General features: G+C 38.7%; 1 protein-coding gene across 1 annotated transcript in view; it reads left to right on the top strand.

The window, feature by feature from the left end:
- The window catches only part of LOC122744712 (cell migration inducing hyaluronidase 1), a 239,432-nt gene that overhangs the window by 133,665 nt on the left and 81,236 nt on the right, over nt 1–24,531 (top strand). The window contains exons 3-6 of the mRNA XM_043990351.1: nt 3,522–3,671; nt 4,692–4,830; nt 7,135–7,371; nt 13,375–13,554. Coding sequence (XP_043846286.1) covers nt 3,522–3,671; nt 4,692–4,830; nt 7,135–7,371; nt 13,375–13,554 — 706 coding nt within the window. The remainder of the gene's footprint in view (nt 1–3,521; nt 3,672–4,691; nt 4,831–7,134; nt 7,372–13,374; nt 13,555–24,531) is intronic.

The following is a 24,531-nucleotide window of genomic DNA, read 5'->3' as shown; positions in this document are numbered from 1 at the left end:
CATCTTACAGATGAGAAAACAACTCACCCAAGATCACACAGCTATTTGACTGTCAGAGGCAGTCTGAATACCAGTCTCTCGCAGACTCCTGGTCCATTACCCTTTCCACTACACTACTGGCCTGAAAATCCCTACAAATATTTTACCAAATGCACTACAGACCCATGACTGGAAGTCATTTAATAACACTGATTCTGAATCATGCAAAGGGAATCCCAAATTTCCCTGATGGAGGGTAAGGCGTCAAGGCCCAAAGCAAAAAAAAAAAATCCACTCAAGGATAAGATGCTACAAGGACAGGAATATCTGTGGTGTTGAGACTGAATATGAATAGGATAAGAGATAGATGCTGTTTGCCTGCTCCTGGAACTTTACAAATAGGAGCAAATTAACTTAATGGGCTAATCCAAGAACAATTTCCCATTTGGATTTATGGGTTGCTGGGCCAAGTTTAAACCTCTCCTCTGTAGATCATAGTTGGGGAACTGTACTTCTTTGCCTGTTTGCACTAGGATTAAATGTATCTGGAATGGAAAACACTGTCCCTGGGGCAGAACATATACTGCACACATGAACAGTGACTCATTGGCCTTGGATAATTGTCTCGATTGTGTCTTTACAGAAGGGATACATGAAGATCCCTCTCTGGGGCATTCCTCAGGGCTCTAGCTCTATTTCTGAGGCTCAAAACAAGTTAAGTGTACAGCTCAGATTTGGGTCAAACTGTGAACTGTCAGTTTTCCTTGAACCAATTCCCTAGGGGAGAAATAATCTCCTGGATTTCTTGTCCATTTTTCCCTTTACTTTTCTCATCTTCTGGATACTGCAACAGAAATCATTTTCTAAAACACTTCTTGGCAGCTTTGCCACATATTTGGAAATACAATATTATTGCATTAAGATAAAGATCCCACTGCTGAGCTAGTCTGCATTTTCCATCTGATGGTCACTAACACGAATCCATCTAAATCTGCAAAAGCAGAAAATGCTTCATTAAAATCCCACTGAATTCAACCCCCACCTCTTAATGAAATAATTTGAGTCTCAAATGGTAGTCAGGGTTTCCAGACTGATAATTCCATCAGGCCCAGTGATTAGGCTTAAATATGGGGGGGATGGATTGTAATTTCCTTCTCCCCTCAAGTTGTTAGTGCTTTCTCCCTCTTCAAATTGTCTTTTCTTTAAATTTTTTTAAAAAAGGTTTCTTTCACTTTCACTCAGCCTGGCACTACATTGCTTCTTAGAGACCCGCTATTGATCAGCATACTTCGTTTTCTGACCTGTGCCAGCTTAGTTCTCCTTAGGCAATCTGATGATCTCCGACTCTTGAGGTCTCAAAAAAAATTTTTTTTTTGGTGAGACAATTGGGGTTAAGTGACCTGCCCAGGGTCACACAGCTAGTAAGTGTTAAGTTTCAGGCTGGATTTGAACTCAGGTCCTCCTGAATCCAGGGCCAGTGCTTTATCCATTGCGCCATCTAGCTGCCCGAGGTCTCAAAATTTTGATGTCAGATTTAGTGCAGGCACCTGACTAGCTTGGCCTCTGTCACTCAAAACTTCTTTGCTCAAGAGATCCTCTAGCATCAGCTTCCCGATAGCAGGAATTACAGGGATGCATTACCATACCTTACCAAATTAGCTTGAAGTTACTGTTCTGTGCATACCTTGTATTCCTTTATTAGAATGGATGCATCTTGAGGTCAGGGACGGTTTCCTTTTTATCTTTTTTATTCCCAGCACCCACCAAAGAGTCTTACAACTAGCATGGACATAATAAATTCCTTTTGAATTGAGTTCAATTAAACTGAGAGTCAGCATGGAGTAGTAGCTAGAGAGCTGGTCTCAGAGTCAAAAACACTAGGGTTCAAGTGCCTTCTCTCACCCATATGGGATGTATGACCCTGGAGAACTTATAACTTTTCATGACCCAGGCAACTATTTAAAACTATAACTTGCAAGGTCTATGACTATAAGTTGCCAACCTGAATTGTTAGAGGGAATTTCTTCTCCAAGGGTTTCCTATGATAAAAATAATTGAATTGTGGGTTTGGCTTAAAAGAGAACTTTCAATTCAAGTCAGATATGTGTAAGCTTGGGTGGGGGGTGTTATGATCGTGAAGCTAGGGGCATAGTTTGAGGAATGGGGCATTATCTTTAGAAATGACTGAAATATAAATTGAGGCATCAATAAAATTTATTTTAAAAGAAAAAAAATAAAAGGGGAAAACATCATCCAGTCAGTTTAACCACCATGAACAAAGTTGCCCTTATGGAAGGGAGCTGAAAATATGAGTCAAAGGTACAGTGTTTCTATATGGGCATCTTTTTTTGTTTGTTTTTGTTTTTAAGTGAGGCAATTGGGGTTAAGTGACTTGCCCAGGGTCACACAGCTAGTAAGTGTTAAGTGTCTGAGGCCAGATTTGAACTCAGGTACTCCTGACTCCAGGGCCGGTGCTCTATCCACTGTGCCACCTAGCTGCCGCTATGGGCATCTTTTAATGACAAAGCTCACATTACCTGAAAGCGACAGCATTCACGGGGAAGTCATGCATGAGGCCAAGTCTCCAGAGGAATTATATCTGTTCATGGAAAGAAAACTAGGCTGAACAGACCTGGGTTCTAGTCCCAAGACTGTGGAACTTGACAAACAAGCTGTGGAAACTCCCTAGACCTCACTTTGCTCATCTGCAAAATGGAAATGGATGATTTAATAATATTAATCATAGTTGACATTTTTTGTGAGGCTTTAAAAGCTTTGATCCTCACAGTAAGCTAAGAAACCAGGGGCTACAGGTGGTCCCTTCCACCTATTAGCCTGTTAGGGTCCCATTTTACTTAGCATATGGCATTGTTGTTCAAAAAGGTGGTGTGTATCTACAGAAGTTTTGTACACTGCAAAAATGGCAAGTATTTATTATTGTTTCTCAGGTTGCTTCCAACTGTCCCTATGTGTACTCTCTGACCTAGGAAGTCACAGGATCTTAAGCTTATGAATTTAGTGCTGAAGGAGGCCTCAGAGGGCATGAAGCCCAACCCCCTCATTTTACAGATGAGAAAGACTGAGGCACAGAGAGGTTAAGTCACACAGCTAGCAAGTTTCTAAAGTGGGATTGGAACCCAGAGTTTCCTGTCTAGAAATCTAATGTGCTGCAATAACTTATTGTCTGGGAAATTATGATAACAAAATGGAACCTGCTTGGGAGATAGCATCTTCATTATAGTCAGAGTGAAAGGAGAGTCAATACTACTTTCCAAAGAACAGAAGGGACCTTAGATATCAAGAGAGATAGGTTCTAGTTCTAGCATTTAACTTGCCTAGAAAACTGGGAGTATCTTCATCTGTGATGCAACTTTGCCATATGTAAAGTGGAGATTTATTCTGATGCTTCTCCCATTTTGAAGGGGGTGAGGATGAATGAGTCTCCCTCTGGGCACTTTTGAGCATCTTGGGAGAAAGGCCCTTTATAGAGGAAACTGGTATTTAATGAATTCTGGATAAATGGTACATGCCTTCATTTCTAGGAGCATTAGCAGAATGTCCTGACCATGACCCTGACTTATATCCCTGGGCCCCTGGCCATGACGAAGATCTTCGAGTTCACATTGGTGAGGGCAGGAGGCTCCTGCTCACATCCTCTGCCACCGTCCATTCCATCCACATTACAGATGGAGGTAAGCAGCAAAGTAGTCCTCAGCAAGCTCCCCCACCTCTCTTTTCCTTCCCTGCCTAATATCCTCCCTAATAAGATAGAGAGTGAGGACAGGTTTCTGCCATGTGTTCAGAAAGACAGAAGAAATGACACAGGCCGTCAGCTTCAGTTTAATATCAATCAGAACAGCTGCTTCTCAGAGCTAATCATCAGCTCTGCAGTCCAGAGATGGTTTATAGCTTGTTCTTGTTGGAGGTTTTACAAAAGAAAACCATTAATGAGATGCTTCTTGGACTCCAGTAATTTCCTTCCTAACACAGTGTATGGCAACAACAACATTACGCAAATATGATGCAACTTAGAGGGTGTTAAGGCTGCCAGGCTTGATGGATAGCATGCTGGCTATGTCGTCAAACAATCCTGGTTTTAACTTCTGTCTCCAATACACACAACAAGACCATAGCAAAGTCCCAGGCAATTCCCTTTAAGTCTTTAAGTATCAGAAAAGTTGCTAACCTGCTCTGGTAAAGAGAGGTGGGTTTTTTGTTGTTTTGGTTTGTTTTGGGGTTTTTTTGCTTTGTTTTGTTTTACTAATACCAATGAAATCTCAGATCTAGACCAAAGTAAAGAGGTGTGAAAGGAAGATCAAAAGAGAAAAAAATAACCTTGGGAGAATATTCCTGAGATCCCAGATTTAGATTTGTAAAGTACTTGGGAAGTCATCTAGCCCAATCTCCCCTTCATGTTACAAATAAGGAAACTGAGGCCCAGGAAGGTAAGCAATTTGCCTAGGGTCATCCCATAGCATAAGAGAGAAGGGTATATTTTGTATTTCTGTGTTAACTTCTAGAAGGCCACATTTGCTTCTAGCTTACCTGTGACTTTGGGCAATTAACTTTATCACCTTAGGTCTTATTTTCCTTACCTATAAAATGAAGGGGTTGGACTAATTGGCTTCTCAAGTTTCTTCCAGCTCTAAGTTTCTTCTATTCTCATCTTCCCATATTGCTGCTCAAACTTCACCCCATTTCTTTCTGTTCAGGAAAACTAGTTATTAAGGATAACACTGAGCCAATTGTTTTGCGGACTCGACATATACTTATCGAGAATGGTGGAGAAATGCATGTTGGGAGTGAGACTTGCCTTTTCCAGAGTAACTTCAGCATTGTCTTGTTTGGAAGGTATGTAAATAGCTTTCCTGGAGTGTACTACAATATTGAGTTGGATTTAAGGGAGACTTAAGGGCTTCTATTCCACTTGGGAAATAGTCAATACCTCAATATTTTGAAAAATCCACAATTTAAACCATTGTAGATATTTCCTCCATTAACCCAGTCAGTAATCTCTCCACTTTGTAGATGGCCCTTCATTAGTTTCTTTAACTAAAAAAGTCATCATCTGGTACCAGATGATGAGCCAAAGGTGATTAATAATCAATAATAATAATAATAACTATTTGTATAGCACTGACAATGTGCCAGGCACTTTGCAATTGTGTTAAGCACTTTACAATTATTATCTCATTTAATCCTCACAGCAATCCTGGAAGGTAGGTGCTACTATTATCCTCATTTTTACAGATGAGGAAACTGAAGCAAATAGAAGTTAAATGATTCGCCCAGGGTCACACAGCTACTAAGTGTCTGAGACTGGATTTGAACTCAAGGCCTTCCTGATCCCAGGCTTCCTGACCCTTATTGAACTACCAAACTTTTCCAAAGATGATGAGAAGATGAGCCTTGGGTGACATCACTAGGCCCATACTCCAAAACTTCTCAGATCAATGTAATCTAACAACTTATGCTATAGGGGCATAACTTCTGAAAACCTAGGTTTTCATGCCTCAACAAATCATGAAAGTAATTATAAGTCTAGCCTAAGTGATGGCAAACATAAATAATCACTCAACTTATTTATTAAACACCCATTATGTGGCAGGTACTATGCTAGGAGCCAGGATACAGATACAATAAATAAAACTATTTCAATTCATAAGCAACTTTCAATCTGAAGGAAGCCACCATTGATATGGAAGATGCTGAAGAAATGTGCAATTCACAAGCAATTTTAATTTCTATGGCCTAGGTGTCACACTTCTTCAATTTCTCCAACCATCTTCCAATTATAGTCTCATTTATGGAGACTGAGGCAATTCAAAATATCCATTATTTCATTGGTGTGTTTGTTTCTTCCAGTGATCACCTCATCCACATTTAGCTGGATGGGTCCTTGCCAGATCAATGATCATTCATCAGGCCCATACTCAAGGACTTTATAAGGTCATAGAGATAAAGCTGAAAAGGCTACTGGGGGCCAGTTTGTCAAACCCCATCATTTTACAGTTGAGGAAATAGAGGCCCAGGGTCATTACACGACTTACCCCAAATCACATTGGTCATAGTTTTCAGAGAAAGGATTTTAACTCCAGTCCTCTGACCTCAGAGACAGTGTTCTTTCCATTGTGCCATAGTGAGACATGCCAGAGATTTCATCCAACTTTTATAATTATAGCCTTTGAAAACCCAGGGTTACTTCAATACAAGAGTGAATCATCCAGATAGGATTTAAGAGAAGGACTTCATAAAATTGGGGAGTAAAATAAAGCAGAATTTAAAGGAGTGAAATTTTACTCCACACACAAAATCAGCCCTTTACTAGGCCATATTCCTTGTCATAAGAGTTTTAGTATTACTGGACTTGTTTTCTATTCAGATTACATAGTATCCAAGGTACAACTAGTGCAAGAGTTATCTCAGAAATTCCATTTTTGATATATTCCCCAAATTGTATTATTTACAAGTTGAAAGAACTTCCGATTTCTATGCACTTTAATGATAAATGCACTTAGCAGTGGCACAAAAGAGATCCTTAATAAATGTGAATTAACTGACTGACTGATCAAAGTATCTCCTATTTGTTCTGAGCCCTGAATATAGATTCATTGGCGGAAGGTATGATTGCTATTTTTGTTGACAGTTTGATTTATTCAACATATGTTTATGGAGTTACTTCAGAATAAGGACAGTTTAATTTTTGTCTTTATAATTTCTACTTGCCTCCTGTCTTGCATTTAGTAAATGCTTTTGATTGATTAGTACCCACTATGTGTGGCACTGTACTAAGGTGTGGGTAATATATAAGGTTCTTAGAGTTATATACCATATGTGAGTCCCTGCCTTTAAGGAAGGACACTGCTCCCCAGCAATTCCCAGGAATAATTTCTTAATGATCTTGAGCAAGTCACTTAATTCCTGCTTTCCTCAGTTTCCTCAACTGTAAAATGGGGATAATAATAATAGTACCCACTCCAGAATCCAATGAGGTAGTATTTAAGTGCAAAGTGCCTGGCACATACTAGGTGCTCTATATAAATAAACATAAAGGAATAAGCATATATATATATATGTATATAAGCATTCTCTTATGCTTATTTCCTTCCTCATAATTAAACCTGGATTTATATTGGCTGTTGTTTTTTCTTTTAGAGCTGATGATGGCAGTGAGCCCGACCATTACTATGGACTAAAATACATTGGGGTTGGCCAAGGTGGCACCCTGGAGATGCATGGGCAGAAGAAGCTCTCCTGGACTTTTCTGAATAAGACCCTCCACCCAGGAGGGATGAATGAAGGGGGTTACTACTTTGAAAGGAGCTGGGGCCATCGTGGTGTCATTGTTCATGTCATTAATCCCAAACTTGCCACCGTCATTCATTCAGACCGGTAAGATTTACTTGAATATTTATTTCTTAAGCTAATGTCCACCCCTGCCTTAGATTTTAGTGCCTAGAACATTCTTACTTGAGTCTAATCAATACCCATCACGAAAGCAATGGAATCTCATACCTTTTCACTGTGCCTCAATTTTCTCTACCTTCTTCAGTCAATCTTCATTCAGAACAGTATTATTTGCTTAATGTACTATGGAAACAGTAACAACAACTTACAGATATGTTTATTAGTGATTACAAAGCACTTCATATATAGCATCTCTTTTGTTCCTCACTACAATGAGGTGGTGGTGCAACAGTTATTCTGCCCATTTTACAGATGAGGGAGTGGAAGCCCAAAGAGAATTTGTTTGCCCAAGGTCACATAAGCAGTAAGCCATAGGCTGGGCTTTGGTCTTCTGGTTCCCAAATCCTCTTCCAACTCCATTTGTTTTTTGTTATTCGTCTAATGCTCCAGTTCTCCTGGCTGAGCTAAGGCAGGTGATATTTACCTCCTTCTAATATGGAAGCCTCAGCAGATCTTTTAGAAAGGAGAGCCCTAGGCATGTCCCATTAGCAACATCTAATTGGACCCAGTTAAGCAAGTCCCTCATCTCAGCATATGAGTTATTGTCAAAAATGAGACCCTTGTCTTCTGTTTATGTCAAATCAAGTCAGGTTAGGCCAATAAGTGTTTATTAATCACTTGATATGGGCCAGGCACTGTGTTAAGCATTGGGAATGCAAATCATTTTTATGTATCACTGCCAATTAGTAAAAAAAAAAAAAAAAGTTATACATCGTATTGATAAGTCCTCTCTGAATAGTCAGTCACATCAAGTTGCTGGAGTTTTTTTGAAAACTGGAAATTATTAAAGTGATGTGAAACATTTGATTTCAATAATAAATAAAGTAATCCCACAGTCAAATGGAAATTACTTCCAGAAGGGAAACCAGTGAAAGTAGAGTAAGTGAAAAATACCCAATCTTTTTAAAGGAGAGAGTCAAACGAAGAGAGAAATATTTCCCATTGAGGCCAGAGAGAGCAGAGGAAGGTTATCCTACTATTATTCCAGGAAGCACCTGAGTTGTCACTCAACTTCCTGATTTTCTCTCTTGCTGACTGTTATGTGTGACAGAATGAATGAGGCATTGAGAGGCAGAGATGCATATTTAACAGTCTCAAGGGAATTTTTCCAAAACTGGGGAAGGAATTGGGCCCACTAAGCCAATAGAAGTTGCTAAAGGAGGCCATGTATAGAAGAAGACTTTATGACCTGCAGAGAGAGCATCAGATAGAAAAATTACATATGTGACTCAAGTGGCCCATTTTGATAGAAAAGCTGACAACATCAGAAGGTCAGTGTGATTTTTTTTTTTAGTGAAGCAATTGGGGTTAAGTGACTTGCCCAGGGTCACACAGCTAGTAAGTGTTAAGTGTCTGAGGCCGGATTTGAACTCAGGTCCTCCTGACTCCAGGGCCGGTGCTCTATCCACTGTGCCATCTAGCTGCCCCAGGTCAGTGTGATTTTGATAGAAGTTTGCAGGATATATCAGAGAGGAAAAAGACTCCAATCAAGAACATTAATTCAGAGGCTTTTGTAATAATCCGTCTATGAAATAATAATAATAATAATAACTGACATTTATACAGTGTCTTAAGATTTGCAAAGCACTTAATCTCATTTGATCCTTACAACAACACTGGGAGATAGGTATTTTCATAATTCACACTTTATAGTTAAAGAAACTGAGGCAGGTTAATTAACTTGCCCCAGGATGCAAACCTGAGACAAGATTTGAACTCAGGTCTTCCTGACTCCAGGGCTAGCACTCTATCCAAGGTATCACTTAATTGCCCACATTAGATCAGGTAGCAGGGCAACATGGGAGGAAGGGAGGAAATGTCGAAAGGGAAAAAATGGGTTTGATGCCTAATTTTATAAGAGGAGAAGAGCAGAAGATGGAGTATAAAACTTCTTGTAACATACAGTTGGAGGATAAAAGCAAATATAGAAGATTAGAAAATGAAAAGAGGAATAATGGGAGAGGTGGATGGGGAACCAGAATAGTCACTGTGAAACAAAATAATTATATTATCAGGGAAGAGGTAAAAGTTTCAAGAAAAGAAAGGCAATCACTAAGGCTTAATGCCATTGACTAAGAAGCCAAAGGAAATGAGCACATTGATTTCTCACTTGGATTCTCTCCTGGATTTCATCTTGCCTTCTGGAATCTCATTATTCTGCCAGATCACATCATCTCTAAAACTCACACCTACTTCTTCAGTATCCCTTGCCCCTGGGGCCCCTCTTTCCTCCTGGCTGGAGAAGGTAGAGGGGTGAACAGTGGAGAGCAGCTACATTTAAGGAGGGTACCTAAGGCAACAATTTCATCATTTTCCACCTGTCTGTACTCCACCCCTCTGGATTTCACTATGCCCCCATGCTGGGTACCTTTCTCCCTTTTAAGATTATTTTTATATATTGTCTTCCCCCATTAAATTGTGAGGTCCTTGAGGTCAGGGGCTATCTTTTTCTTTCTTTGTATCCCAAATACTTAGCACAGTGCCTGCCACATAGTAGGTGCTTAATGTTTATTGATTGACTAATCTAGAAAAAAAAACATTTGAGGTGGCATGGTATAGTTGTGAGCCCACCAAACTGCCATCCCTGGCTCTGCCCCTAATGCCTAAATGACCTTTTACATCTCAGTCTTAATCTCTGTCTCTTTTAAACTCTGATTCTCAGGTTTCTCATCAGAAAATGAGAAAATTAGACTAGAGGTGATCTGTAAGATCCTTTGCCCCTCTACTGCATTGTGTTATTTAGCAAGAAAGCTACTGATGACCTTTGAGAATACAGTTTTTATAGTGTGGTGGGGCAGAATGCAAATTGTTGTCACAGAAGCCATGATGAAACCACTTTAAATGTTTGCTATGAACCTTTGCCAAGTTCTATGATGAAAATTTAATTTGTAATGTCACATTCCTCAGTAAAAGATACTTGTTTTCATAAAGCAGTTTGCTTCAGAAGCAATTTACGATATAAGACATGGTTTGCATGGAATAGTAGTGGAATGAGCCACAGGCCAGGAAGAAGCAGAAAGGGTAGGTTATAACTGCTATTCTACCTTTTGGTCTCCGGCAAGACTTTTTACCAAATCGTCTCATCTTGAAAGTGAAAAAAAAGTCTTATTTACTTCACAAAGTTTTTTATAAGTATCATATAAGGTAACAGGGAAAAGTACTTCGCAACGTGCTTTATAAATGTAAGGCATACATTGTTATCTATTATTGAAGTAATATTTAAATAAGCAATAGTCAGTCAATAAACATTTATTAAACACCTACTATGTGCTAAGCACTGGAAATTCAAAGAAAGGCAAAAGAGAGTCCCTACTTTCACAGTCTAATGGGAGAGAATATCTGTTGGGAAGAGAGAGACAGACAGACAGACAGAGAGAGACAGAGAGCTCTTTTTTAATGGAAATAGAAAATTACTTCCTTCTAATTGGGGATAGCTGTTACACTTTCAGGGAGATGCATAAATTTGGCCTTGTTCTTCAACTGAGTAAGAGGGATTCCGAGGAAGGTGAAAATGGAAGGAAAATATTTCAATGCCAGTCTATGGGGAGAGTAGTCAAAAGTTCTAGAGTCATGGAAAAAACTAGGGTGAGTTAGAAAGGAAGCATTTTAATCAAGAATGGGATAACCCAGGGCGAAACTGAGAACTGATTGATAACAGTAAAGACAAGGGAGAAAGGTACCAAATTTATATATCTCTGTGTGTGTCTTTTTTTTCTTTAAAAGCTTGGTCTGTATGTATTCTCTTCATTATAGTATTTTATAATATTGTTTGGCTGGTTTGAAAAGAGTTGGGTTTTTCTTGTTATTTGGTTTTGGTTTTGTTTTAAGAGAAATTCACTTATTTCCATCTCTGGCAAACCACATCTATGGCTTGTCATGCACCTACTGCCACCTGGTGACACTGTACCCTAATTGCAAACAAAGTACCAAAGGGCTTTATTGAAAGCTAAACTTTTCGCTTTACAAAACAGTAATTTCACAGAGTTAGTGATGAAAGTGAGAGAATAAAGAAAGTGGTTCTGGATCTGTAATTCCAGAAGTCTTCAAGGGGAAAATGAATTAATTGGTTGCCAAATCGAGGAGGAATAGGTCAGATGAAGAAGGCCTTCCCCCCGCCCCCATTGGTCAGACTTGAACATGTTTGAAGGCAGAGAGAAGTAAACCAAAAGAGAGGAAGATTTTGAAGATGTTGGAAAGGAAAGGGATAAGAATTGGAGAAAAATGCTCAGGGGCTAGGAAGGGATGTGGGATTAGGGTACAAATTTAAGGATAAACCTTATATATTGAAATATTCCCTTTATGTATCTTCTCCTTTACCAGGGGTAGTTGATAGAGAACTGGCCTCAGAGCCAGGAAGTCCTGGCCACTGATACACATTGCTTGCATGACCTTAGACAAGTCAAATAACCATTCTCTTTGTCCTGGGCAGCTCTCTATGTTGGTAAATTACAGAGAAGTTGCCAACCTGCCCTGGAAGAGGAAGTTTTCTAGGAGTTCTCTCCTTTATCAATGAAATGATCCCTTTTTATGACCAGAGATATTTGATATTGCTTTTGCCTTCTTGCTTTCTACAAACCACATCAAGAACCTTATATATTTTCTCTTCATAACATCTTTTAAGTGAGACCTGAATGTGAAATTTAAAATGTTCCTTTTGGGGCAGCTAGGTGGAAGAGTGGATAAAGCACTGGCCCTGGATTCAGGAGGACCTGAGTTCAAATCCAGTATCAGACACTTGACACTAGTTGTGTGACCCTGGGCAAGTCACTTAAGCCCCATTGCCCTGAAAAAAAAAAGGAAGAAAGAAAGAAAATGTTCTTTTTAACCTCTTAAGATGAGGCTCCAGTGTTCCTAGAAATAATAATGCTGAGGATAATAAAATGTCAGAACTGGCTGCTTTTTCTAGAGATCATCTAGTCCAATATCCTCATTTTGCAGAAGGGGAAACTGAGATTCAGGAGGTAAACTGACTTTCTCATGGCCCCTTAGCATAGTAGCAGAACTAGGAGAAGAATTCAGGTTTCCTGAATCTAATTTGCTGCTCAGTTGTTTCAGTCATGTCTGACTCTTCATGAGTCCCATTTTGGATTTTCTTGGCAAAGATATTGAAGTGGTTTGTCATTTACTTCTCAAGCTCATTTTACAGATGAGGAAACTGAGGCAAACAGGGTTAGGTAATTTTGACCAGGGTCACACAGGTAGTAAGTGTCTGAGGCTGGATTTTCACTCAGGAAGATGAGACTTCCTAACTCCAGACCCACTGCTCTATCCACTGTGCAACCTAGCTGTCCCTGAATCTAATACAATGTCTTTTTCCACTAGTTCAGGCTCAAGCAGATCATTAGAATGCTGTGGAGATATTTTTTTTTCCCTTTTGAGCTTGGAAATTTGTTTTTTCCCTGTAAAGTCAAATATGCAAGAGACCATGATTTATTTCTAAGTTTTAAAAAGTGCCTTTCCCTGTGCACTCCTTAAAAAAAACTTATTATGGATGCAGATTGAACCATACTATTTCTTTTGTTTTTGGTGCTGTTGTTTTTCTTTTTTGAGGTTTTTCCTTTTTGCTCTGATTCTTCTTTCACAGCAAGACTAATGAAGAAATATGTTTAATGTGATTGTACATATATAACCTATAGCAGATTACTTGCTCTCTTGGGGAGGGGGGAGGGAGGGGAGGGAGGGGAGAAAAATCTGAAACTAGAAATCTTATGAAAACAAATCTTGAAAACCATCTCTACATGTAACTAGAAAATAATAAAATACTTTTATAATTAAACAAAAAACATATTTCTTGTTATCAGTGTATAGTGTGCTGTCCTCCTCTGTGAGCTATCACAATATAAACTCACGGAGCCCTGGACATTTGGAATTAGCCTGCATGAACATTTCTCACTGCAGCAAGTCCTAACTTTGGTTCTCTTTTTTTAGGTTTGATACTTACAAATCCAGAAAAGAGAGTGAGCGCCTGGCACAGTATTTGAACACAGTGGCTGATGGCATGATTCTTTCCGTGGCTGTGAATGATGAAGGATCTCAAAACCTAGATGACACAGCCAGGAAAGCCATGACCAAACTGGGCAGCAAACATTTCCTGCGCTTGGGATTTAGGTATGTGTCTCCTCTGCCAGGAAAGCAGGGCACAGAGCACTTATTATGTAGGTGATCTTCCCCAAGACTCTGAATAGCACAGTCCTCTTTATAAATAATCCCACCTTCCTGGCAAGTCTCCCACCACACACACACACACACACACACACACACACACACACACACAAATACCCCTGTTTAATAATGAATTAATATGGCCCGAGTACATTGCAGATCTATGTTAAGTATAAGAAGTAGCATGGAGATGCTGGATAGGGGTGGATACATTGCTGTACCAGGAGATGGAAAGACCTTGATTTGAATTCCACCTACAGAATTTCTTAGCTATGTGGTCTTGGATCAAAGCAAGACCACAGATTCTACTAGTCCAACCCCATCATTTCAAGAGATGGGGAGATGGAGACCTCTTGAGTTAAGTGATTTACTCAAGGAAACGTGGAAGATATATGGCAGAGCTGGGCTGTGAGGAATTCTCTAACTCCAAATCTAGATCCCTTTCTTAAGGCACACTGCCTTTCACAAAATCTTATTCACTCACTAAACAACAGCAACCACTCACATAGATAGTGTTTACTATGTGCCAGACAGCTGTTCTAGGCACCAAGGGAGATATAATACAAGGTCCCCTAACTCTCAATTCAGATCTTTTCCCACTGTACTATACTGTTCCCATATGCAGGGAAATCTACATCTCCATCTTCAAATATGCATAGTCAAAGTTCATCTTTCTCTTTGTTAAGTGCACATTCAGGAGGAGTACCATGCCTCAGGGACTAGTGAAAAGCTTGTTTGGAGATTATGCAAAGTGTATTTACCCAATGAAACACAGTAAAAAGCTAGTCTTGTATGTGACTTGGTGTGCATTAGGTTTACTCTTCAGGTTGTAAAACATCTTGTCTGTGTACATTGGCACGTGCCCTGATATTGAGAATGTTCACTGTTTATCCAGTGGTTGCCACAATGTTTTATCATTTATTTTAATTTCGGCTCTTTTAAGCAAGAGGGGGGGATCTTATCCTGTAGATTTCTGGGAGCCACCATCAATATCCTTCCATCCCCTCACCTGATAAGGTATAGACGTGGTGACTCTTCTGGGTCAAGATCAAAGGGCTGTTATTATCATCAAAGGGAGAGTAATCCCAGGTAATGGAGTGTTTCCTTTGAAAGGTAAAGGGTCACATACTCAGACAGGTGTTATGTTCTAGAACTGATGAAAGTTTGAATAGCTAGATATAATGATATTAATTCTTTAGAATCATAAACTGTTCGAGCTAAAAGGGACCCTAAAATTCTTATTATATAAATGAGGACACTGACAATTAACTTGTATAATTAATTAGCTACTGAGCCAGGACTAGAGTCCATATCATCCTACACAATGCTTAGCTGTGTACCATGATGTTTCTCCATAACATGATATTATGTAACACCTATGACAAACAGGTAAACTGTTTACTCATGAGCTAAACTGTTTACTCAGTTAAACTCATCAGCAAAGTAGGAAGGGGCAAGTATTATTTATTATCCCTATTTTGCAGATGGAAAAATTGAGACACAGCAATTTGCTGTTGATCACTCTAGTTATTAAGAAATAACAATACTTGAGCATTGTTTTTCTGACTTCAAAATAGAATGGACTAATTTTGCCAGTGGTGGGTTTCTTTTCCATTAAGCTCTTCATAAAAGTATTTTATTATTTTCCATTTACATGTAAAGAAAATTTTCAACATTTGTTTTCATAAGATTTTTAGTTCCAAATTTTTATCCCTCCCTCCCTTCCTTCCCTCCTCCCCAAGATAGAAAGCAATCTAATACAGGTCCTGTATGTCCGTTGAGCTCTTCAATCTGTATGGGTTTGTTATAGAGAAGATTCTCATTCAGGTATGAGTTCAACTATATGACCTCGGAAGTCCCTTCTAGCTTTGTGATTCTATGATTCAGTGATTCTGTGGCTCCCAGCTTGGCATCATGGTGTAACAGCTTGCAATCCAATACAAAGTGTAGAATTGTACTGAATTAAAAATAGAATCAAATAGTTACTGAGAACGTACCCTATGACAGATAGTGCATTGTCCTCTGGAGGGTGCAAAGAAAAATAAGACAATATTTTACCTAAGTGCCTCTGTGGAGACAGTTGGATGTCATGGTGTCTTGAATGTTGGACTTGGAATCAGAAAGATCTGAGTTCAAATGTTTCCTCAGATACTTATTAGCTTTGTGACTCTGGACAAATCTGTTAAACTCCCTCAACATCACTCTCCTCATTTCATAAATGGAGAGAATAATAATACCTAACCTCACAGGGTTGCTGCAAAGATCAAATGATATAATGTACGTAAAGTGTTTTGCAAACTTTAAACGTACTATACCCCTGGATTTAGGAGGACCTGAGTTCAAATCTGGCCTCAGACACTTGACACTCACTAGCTGTGTGACCCTGGGCAAGTCACTTAACCCTCATTGCCCCAGAAAAAAAGAAGTGACACAGTCCTTATCCTCAGGATCTTCCATTCTACTTGGATGCTCTGCTCTCTATTGCCTTTAGCATGAAATACAAACTCCTCAGCTCAAGCACCACCTCCTACACGAGGCCCTTCTTGCTCTCCTCTGGATGCTAGTGCCCTTCCCTCCATTTTATTCATTTATATGTGAACATGCTATTTTCCTTGATATAAAAATGTGAGCTTCTTGAGGGAAGGAACAATACATCTTTGTATCCCTAGCGTCTAGCACAGTGCCTGGTATATAATAGAGGCTTAATAAATGTTTCTTGGTGATGATAAATTGGTGTAGCCACATAAGTATAATAAAAGGTGGAAGAAAAGAATGGTGTAGACAATGCACTTTAGGAAAATTTGAGAAGGGAAAGAACACTTTAGCCAGTGGGGTTGGGAAAGACCTCCCAGACTAAGTGGCACCTGAGCTAAGGATTGGGGAAGGATAAGGATTCTGAAAGATGGAGATGAGGACTGAGTGCTTTCCCATTATGGGAGATGACCATTGCATTCTCATGTTGCCAGCATGTTGAGTCTGGGGTATAGATCGTAAGTAGTCCAGCTTGATGTATAAAGGGGAATAGCGTGAAATAGAGCCAGAAATGTAGTTTGAAACAAGTTAGTGAAGGACTTTGAATTCCAACTTAAGGACTTTTCATTTATCCCAGGGGGAATGGGGAGCCCCTAAGGATTTTATATATCTTTGTATCCTCTAAAGTGCCTAAAAAAATACTTTACACAAATAGACTTGCAATAAACATTTATTGAAAGATGGAATTTTTAAAAAATAGTAAATTGGTGTTTTAGAAAGATTAATCTGGCAGTAGCCAATGTATAGTATGGATTAAAAGAAGTGGAGAATAGAGACAGAGAGACCAACTGAAGTTCTGGTGCAGTAGTTTAGGTATTAGGTAATGATGACCTGAACTACAGTGGTAGCTGTAGAAATGGAAAGGAAAGAAGGGTAGGGAGCAATTCTTGAGAAAAACAAAACAAAACAACAACAGAGGACTTGGTGCCCAGCTGGATGTTAAAGGGGTGGAAGAAGAGGAGTCAAATATATCTTAGACCTCTTTCTAACTCTAAAATTCTATTACTCTATGACTTTCATGTTTTAAGATTGTTACTGACATAATGGTAGTTCATAATAGACATAATAGAAATAGGGAATTTGGGAGAAGGGAAGGTGTTTGGGGGAGTACTGTGACGATAATGGTTTTTCCTGATATATGTTGATTTTAAGATGATAAATATCTGTGTACACTAGAGAGATATAATCCTATTGGCACTGGAGGATTAGAACTTTGTGGGAGAGATGAGGACTGAAGATACAGAAGGCCAGCTTTTCCACTGCAGGATTTCATGGCTTAAACAAAAAGGGAAAAAAACAACAACATAATTCTGCCCCAACCCAGCACAGTTTATCATGGTTCCTGAGCTGCTGAGCTAATTCTTGAGGTCCGACTGGGGGCTAGGAAACAATATGAATGTGGGATGTGGAGAAGTTGCATTGCTATAGAATCAAGGGAATCCTGCCAGAGTGAAAGTCGTATTTCTACTTAGTGAAAATTAATGCGAGAAATAATCATTCTCAGGGCAACTAGGTGGCTCAGTAGATAGAGCACCAACCCTGGAGTCAGGAGGACCTATTTCCCATCTGCTTGGATGGAGCAGAATATGATATCGGTACCACTCTGTCTTCATCACCTCCAGCTCTGTACTATTTAATGTTTTTATTGATGGTTCCGAAAAAGACCTAGAAAGAAGGCTTATTACATTTATAGGTGATACAATGAAATGCTAGGAGTTTTAGCTGACCTACTGAATAGTTCAGTAAGGATCCAAAAAGATCCTGATAGGCTAGAACATTAGACTAAATCTAATAAGATGACATTTAAAGGGGATAAGGGAAAAGCCTTACACTTGGGTTAAAAAAGTCTCATAAATAAAAAATGAGGGAGGTATGGCTAGACAGCATTTCATCTGAAAAATATCTGGGGATTTTATGGTACCACAAATTCAACATGAGTCAACAGTATAATATAGAGGTCTCAAAGGCTAATGCAATATGAGGTTACATTAGGAGAGATACAATGTGCAGAATTAGGAAGGGCAGTAGTCCCACTGGTCTCTGACCTGGCCAGATCAAACCACATTTTGAGTGTTATGTTGAGTTCTGGGAACCATAGTTTAGGAAGGACTCTTGATAAACTGGAGAGTGCCAGTAGTAGGGCAACCAGCCTGAAAAGAGCCTTCAGTTCATGCTCTTTGAAAATCAGTAGAAAGAACTGTGTATGTTGATTTTGAAGAAGAAAATATGTAAGGGGAGGATATGACAACTATCTTCACCTATTTGTAGGGCTGTCTTATGGAAGAGAGGTTAGACCTAGGAACAATGAGTAAAAGATACAGAGAGGCAAATTTGGGCTTACTGTCAGGGAAAAAAAAACACACCTTCTCAACAGAGCTGTACAAAAGTGAAATGGACAGCCTCAGTAGGTATTCCACCTCCCTCCCCCACCATAATATATACCCTTCCAACACACGCATGTACGCACACGCGTGTGCGCGCACACACACACACTCTCAAGATGAAGCTTTTGATAAAGGCTGGATGACCATATGTAAGGCATGATGTAGAAACAATTCTTGCTCATTTACCGGATGGCCATTGAAGTCTCCAGCCCCAAGATTCTCTCAGATAACTATGACATTCTCTGCCTTGGCATCAGTTTCACCATCTTGAAGATGAGGGGATTAAACTTCATAATCTCCAACAGTCATTCTAGCTCTAAATCAAAGGATTCAGTGATCCAGTGACCTACCCTCTGCTGATCAAGTCCAGGGTGGTTCCCTGATGCATGAGGATTTGTGTATGTTGGAAAAGTAGACTAGAGGACATTTCAGTTCCTTTCCCCTTCTGTCACTGCTTTCTGCACTGAAACCCAATAAATCTTTAGTTCTCAGAAGGACAGTTCTTAAGCTAGGCCTCCAAATACATATATTAGTGGATGCACATGTCACTCAGCTTGATTCCCTGCACTCAAATGGGAGAGGGTCTGTTGAAAAGGTTTTTTCCCCCAAGATTCAGAAGAGTACCCTGACACTAGGTGAGAAGGAAAGCATGATGGGAAAACTTTCATCTTAAAGACTAGTAGGTAGGCCTTTACTGCTTCTTCTCTTCCAACAGTAGAAAAGTAGGAAAAATAAAGTTGCAGAGTAAAAAGTTACAAGAAAGTCCCAACCTGAAATACTTTAGACAAGAATAGAAAGAAGCATCTCCTGATTGAGGAAAAATAGAGAAGGACAAAACCTTAAGAGAAACATTTACCAGGAAAGGAAATGGTCAAAGAAATCAGAAATTGGGGGAGGGAGAATTTCCATAACAACAAATAAATATTATCAATTAAAAGAAGCCAAAGAAGAAATATAAGAAGAAAAGGTAGCATCAACAGTCCCAGGAACTTCTCTAAATCATATAATATTAGAATAGATTTAGAAGGGATCTCATAGGTTAGCTAGTCCAACCCCCTCATTTTATGTATCAAAAAATTGAGGCCCAAAGAGGTTAAATGACTTACCCAAGTCCATACAGGTAAAGGTCTGAGGTAGTAGGATTTGAACCCAGTTCCTCTGACTGAAGCACCACCACTCTTTTTACCATACAATGTTGTCTCCCATGCAGAGAATACATTAAATTTTCTAACAGATGAACAAAAGGAGGAACTGGTATTAGGGGAAAACATGATGGGACATTAGAAAAGAGAGATTTGTCACCCAAAAAAGAAAAAAAGGAATGACTCAGAATTAATCTAGAAATGTAGTAGGATATAAATATATGTCCCAATGGGGGTGAACAAAGTTATGGAAGAACATGAAAGAATTTTTTTTAATCCATAGAAATTGTGAAAAAGAAAAGTGAAGAAGGAGGTTTCCACTGATAGATCTCAGATTATTGTGCAGTATAGTAATTGTTGAAACTCATGCTAGAATTTTTAAAAGAGAACAATAGATAAATGTAATAAATTAGATAATAATGAGTTGAATCATAGTATAGTGTTCAAGAAATACAGGATCAGAAAATACTGTGGAAAATACTCATAATCTTTTTTTTAATCGGTTGGGAAAAATTATGGCAGCTTGACAGAAATTGGGAAAATGCTAGCCCCTTCTCATATGATTTCTTACAGTAATTTTCATATAATTTGATGTTATCGATATTTTAAATTGTGAAAGAACTAGTGAATAACTAAATGAATTTTTTACAACTTGGAGGATATAAATTTTGAACAAGGCATAACTCAGAGGAAATTACCTCTTTATATAATTGAATTAATCTATTTTGGTTATAGATTAATTCAATTATATAAAAAATTTAAAACACAACAAAAACAATGCATGTGAAATGAAAATGAAAGAAAATCTGGATGGAATTATGGGCAGAATATTTCTTATAAATATGTGATATTTAAAGCCTACTGATATAAACTTATGAGAAAGATTTAGGATCATTCTCCAAAATATAAGTGGCCAATAGTTCTCAAAAAAAGAAGCAAACTTTCAACACCCATTTAAGAATGTTTTTAAAAAATCTCTAAGAAGAGAAATCCACATTAAAACAACTCTAAGATTCCAAATATCCATCAAAATGGCAAGGATGATGAAAGATGATAAAATGTGGTGTTGGCATAGCTGTGGTAAAATAGGCATTCCAAAACAGTTTTGGTGGAGTTGTGAATTGGGTCAATCCTTTTAAAAAGCAATATGGAATTACACAATCAAGCACAAGTATCTTTTCCTAATAAGAACTTGAGATGTTTAATGAAAGCAGGGGAGGGGAGGTTAAGTAAACAAACACTATCATTTAAAAATAATAATGCAAACAGAATCCTAAATATTGTATTGCTATTTCCCTACTCTCAGCACCAGGCCTACTAAGAGTTTAGCATCCACCTAGGTTCGGGCTTCTTTCGTATGTTGCTCACCCTTGCAGATAACTTTGAAAAGATCTGGCTGGCTGGTAGATTGCCACCTTCTCTTGCCATACTCTCAAGTGCCCTGATGGGGATTCATTTGAAAGCAATGAATGTACTCTGTAGGTGACATTATTTTGGATTGAAGTGCTTTCTTAACAAGGATATGACCTTTATTATGGTTGGTTTACTCAGTGAGTTCAGGGAGCCCCACCCAATATAAACTCAGGGCTTTGTGAAGCCAACAAAGACTTTTTTTTCTACAGACTTGCCTTTCAGAAAATGGCTATTTCACTGGTTATTCACCACTCTCCATTCAATTCAACAAACATTTATTTATTAAATGCTTATTCCATTCAGTGTACTATGTTAGGTGTAAAAGCGCATACAACCTAAGGTAAGAATCTCCCTGCCTTCAAATAGTTGACTTCAATATAGTGTAATAGAAAAGCATTGTGTACAGCAAATGACCCTCTATGAGATCTGTCAGCTGGTTTTGGTTATTGATGACTTACTGTGACTAGTAGAACTGTGTTATCCTTTATAAACAAAAGTTATGATATTGTTTTTCCCCTTCCTCTCCCTGCCTTCATCCCTACCCCTTCCCAGCTCTGAGTTGGCCTTAATATAATGGTGATGGCCAACAGTACACTTACTATAGGGCTGCCTTGGATTAGAGGAGCCATTTGTGACTGCGCAACAGTTTACCTCAATATCGGCATTGATTGCATATAGGGATCTCTTGGTTAGGAACCCTCAGGGCAGGGTTGGAGCAGATAGGGCCAGAGAGGGGCATGAAGTTGCTGAAAAAAAAAAAACCATTTAGGTGTTTCTCTGTTCTCCTGATTGTCCAGTGCTGAAGGTTTGTTTTAAACAACAACTTTATTTGAACTGAATTGAGGAACAAGGGAAAGAGCATAGTCTTTTGTGTGTGTGTGGGGGGGGGGGCAATGGGGATTAAGTGACTTGTCCAGGGTCACACAGCTAGTGAGTGTTAAGTGTCTGAGGCCGGATTTGAACTCAGGTACTCCTGAATCCAGGGCCAGCACTTTAACCACTGCACCATCTAGCTGCCCCGAAAGAGCATAGTCTTAAAGCTGGAAGGGATTTAGAGGTCATGTGGTCTAACCCTCTCATTTTACAGATGAGAAAACTGAGACTCAAAGCAATGAGGGAGGCAAAAGAAGTCTATTTAATTCCTTGGAACCAAAATGACTTGGCTTCACGTTCCACCTTTGACCCTGGCCCTAGGCAACTCTCTAAGACTATAAGTTACAGAGAAATTGCAAATATGCCCACACCAGAAGTTCCATGCACCAGAGATCCCATATACAGGTCAAAAAGTAAAAAAATAAAAATAAAAATAAAAGAAAGCAGAGAAACAGAGGCACAGAAGGATCAAATGGCTTGCCTATAGTCATATAGCTAGGAAACCTTGGAGCTAGATCTCAAAACCAGGTCTTCTGACTGTCCAGTGCTCTTTCAAATGTGCCGTGGAACTTACTTATCCTTCTGTCCATTACTTCAGCTGACCTTTCTAAAAGACCATGGAGACTCAGTGGTCAATTGATTGTTTTAGAATAGAAATACCATTAATAACTCACAGTTTTCTACAGCATTCTGGTTTGTAGAGGGCCAGGATCATAATAATCTCATGAGGTCAGTTTGCAAGTATGATTATCAGCAGAAGGAAGACCAGAGGAAACACAGACAAGCAGGAGAGCTTTGAAAATTCTTTGTTGAATTTATATATACTTAAAGGGGAAAGAAGCTGTATATGTAGAGATGTGTAGTTTCCTTTTTATTTCTCTTTTTCTGATCTACTTTGTATATGGAAATGCTTGTTTTATTTGGTATTTAAGTTTAAGAATAAGGACAATTTTAAAAGAAACTATAATTATTCCTATTTTGTTGATGAGGGGACTAAAATCCCAGAGAGATTAAATGAATTGACCAATCTCCACATAGAATCATTTATAATCACAAGAATAGTCAATGTCAAATTTGGACAGAGGTTAGATTGTAAGCTCCTTGAAAACAGACACTTCTTTTGCTTCCTTTTTGAATCTCCAGCACTTAGCACAGTATCTGACACATAGTAGGTGCTAAATTAACATTTATTGATTGATTCTCTCTAAGTTCTGCATTCTTTCTATCAGACCACACTGAAAAATGAATTCCACATATTGTTACTATTAAATCCATTCATCCAAATAACCAACACCATCAAAACAGTGGAAAGGGAAACCAGGAATAAAGAATCAGAGAACTATTAATACCTGGAAATTATCTGATTCTAACCATTCATTTTACAGTCAAGAAAAGTAAGACCTAGAGACTATCTCACCTGAAATCATAGAATGTTAGGGCAGGACACTACTTGATGATAACAAATCAGAAACCTCTCCATTGTTCTCTTAATCCAATACCTTCATTTTACAGATGAGGAAAATGAAATTCATAGTGATTAATCAATTTACATGGGACTGGAATGCAGGACTCCTAATTCTGTTCAGTGTTCTTTCTGTGATAGCATGGCACCTAATTAATGGCAGAACCAACATTAGAAGTCTCCTGGTTTCTGGTGTAGTGTTCTTTCTCCACACCCTTCTCCTTTCCATAGGAATTTTTCGTTCTACAAGTCTTTCCAGGTGTTAAGTATTTAATATGTTAAACTAATCTATGCTGATGGGAAAGAGCTAATGGCTTTCTGGAGACCATATTTCCACCTATGTTGCATGAGCTGTTATTGACCCTACTGGTTGGAATTCCAAATTAGATTAGTGGAAAGTGATTCTATGGTCAGTTGGTAAGGAAAATATTTGGGAATAAGCAGGGCCTTCAAATCATATTAGGGTTACGCCTCTGCTTATACTATTCAGTGTGGGTTTCATATAGATATACTAGTTTATAGGCTGAACCAAAACTATATTATAGTGTTAGCACAACGGTCTTCAAATAGGAAAATTGTGATTCTTATCCTTAAGACTTACTTTTACTTACTGAGTGACTTCTATGTGCTTTCAGTTTTCTATATGTGAAAGGCATTCAGTTTGGTCAATAGAGTTGACTAAGATTCATTATCTCTGAATCTCAGATTCAAATTCTGACAGAAGTGTTTAATTTAGGGAAGCCACATGATATGGTAGAAAGACTACCCCGCTTGGAGCCAGAGCTGGGGTCTCATTCTACCTCTTCCACTAAGTAGCCATGGAACATGGAACAGACTGATTTACTGTTCCTAGGTCCCTGTTAGTGCTAACATTGTATGAGTCTATCCTCAAATGATGTATAGTGAAGTGAGCAGAACCAAGAGAATTGTGTACAGAAACAGCAATATTATTTGATAAAGAACTGTGAATGACTGACTATTCTCAGCAATACAATGATCCAAGACAATCCCAAAGGACTATTGATAAAACATACTATCCACCTCCAAAGAAAGAACTGATATTGATGGAATAGACTGACGTGTACTATTTTTCACTTTCTTTCATTTTTTCTTTTAA

Source organism: Dromiciops gliroides, chromosome 2 (genome assembly GCF_019393635.1).
Source record: "Dromiciops gliroides isolate mDroGli1 chromosome 2, mDroGli1.pri, whole genome shotgun sequence".
Lineage (NCBI taxonomy): Eukaryota > Metazoa > Chordata > Mammalia > Microbiotheria > Microbiotheriidae > Dromiciops > Dromiciops gliroides.
The sequence above is the reverse complement of the archived record's forward strand: the minus strand, read 5'-3'. Positions and strand labels throughout refer to the sequence as shown.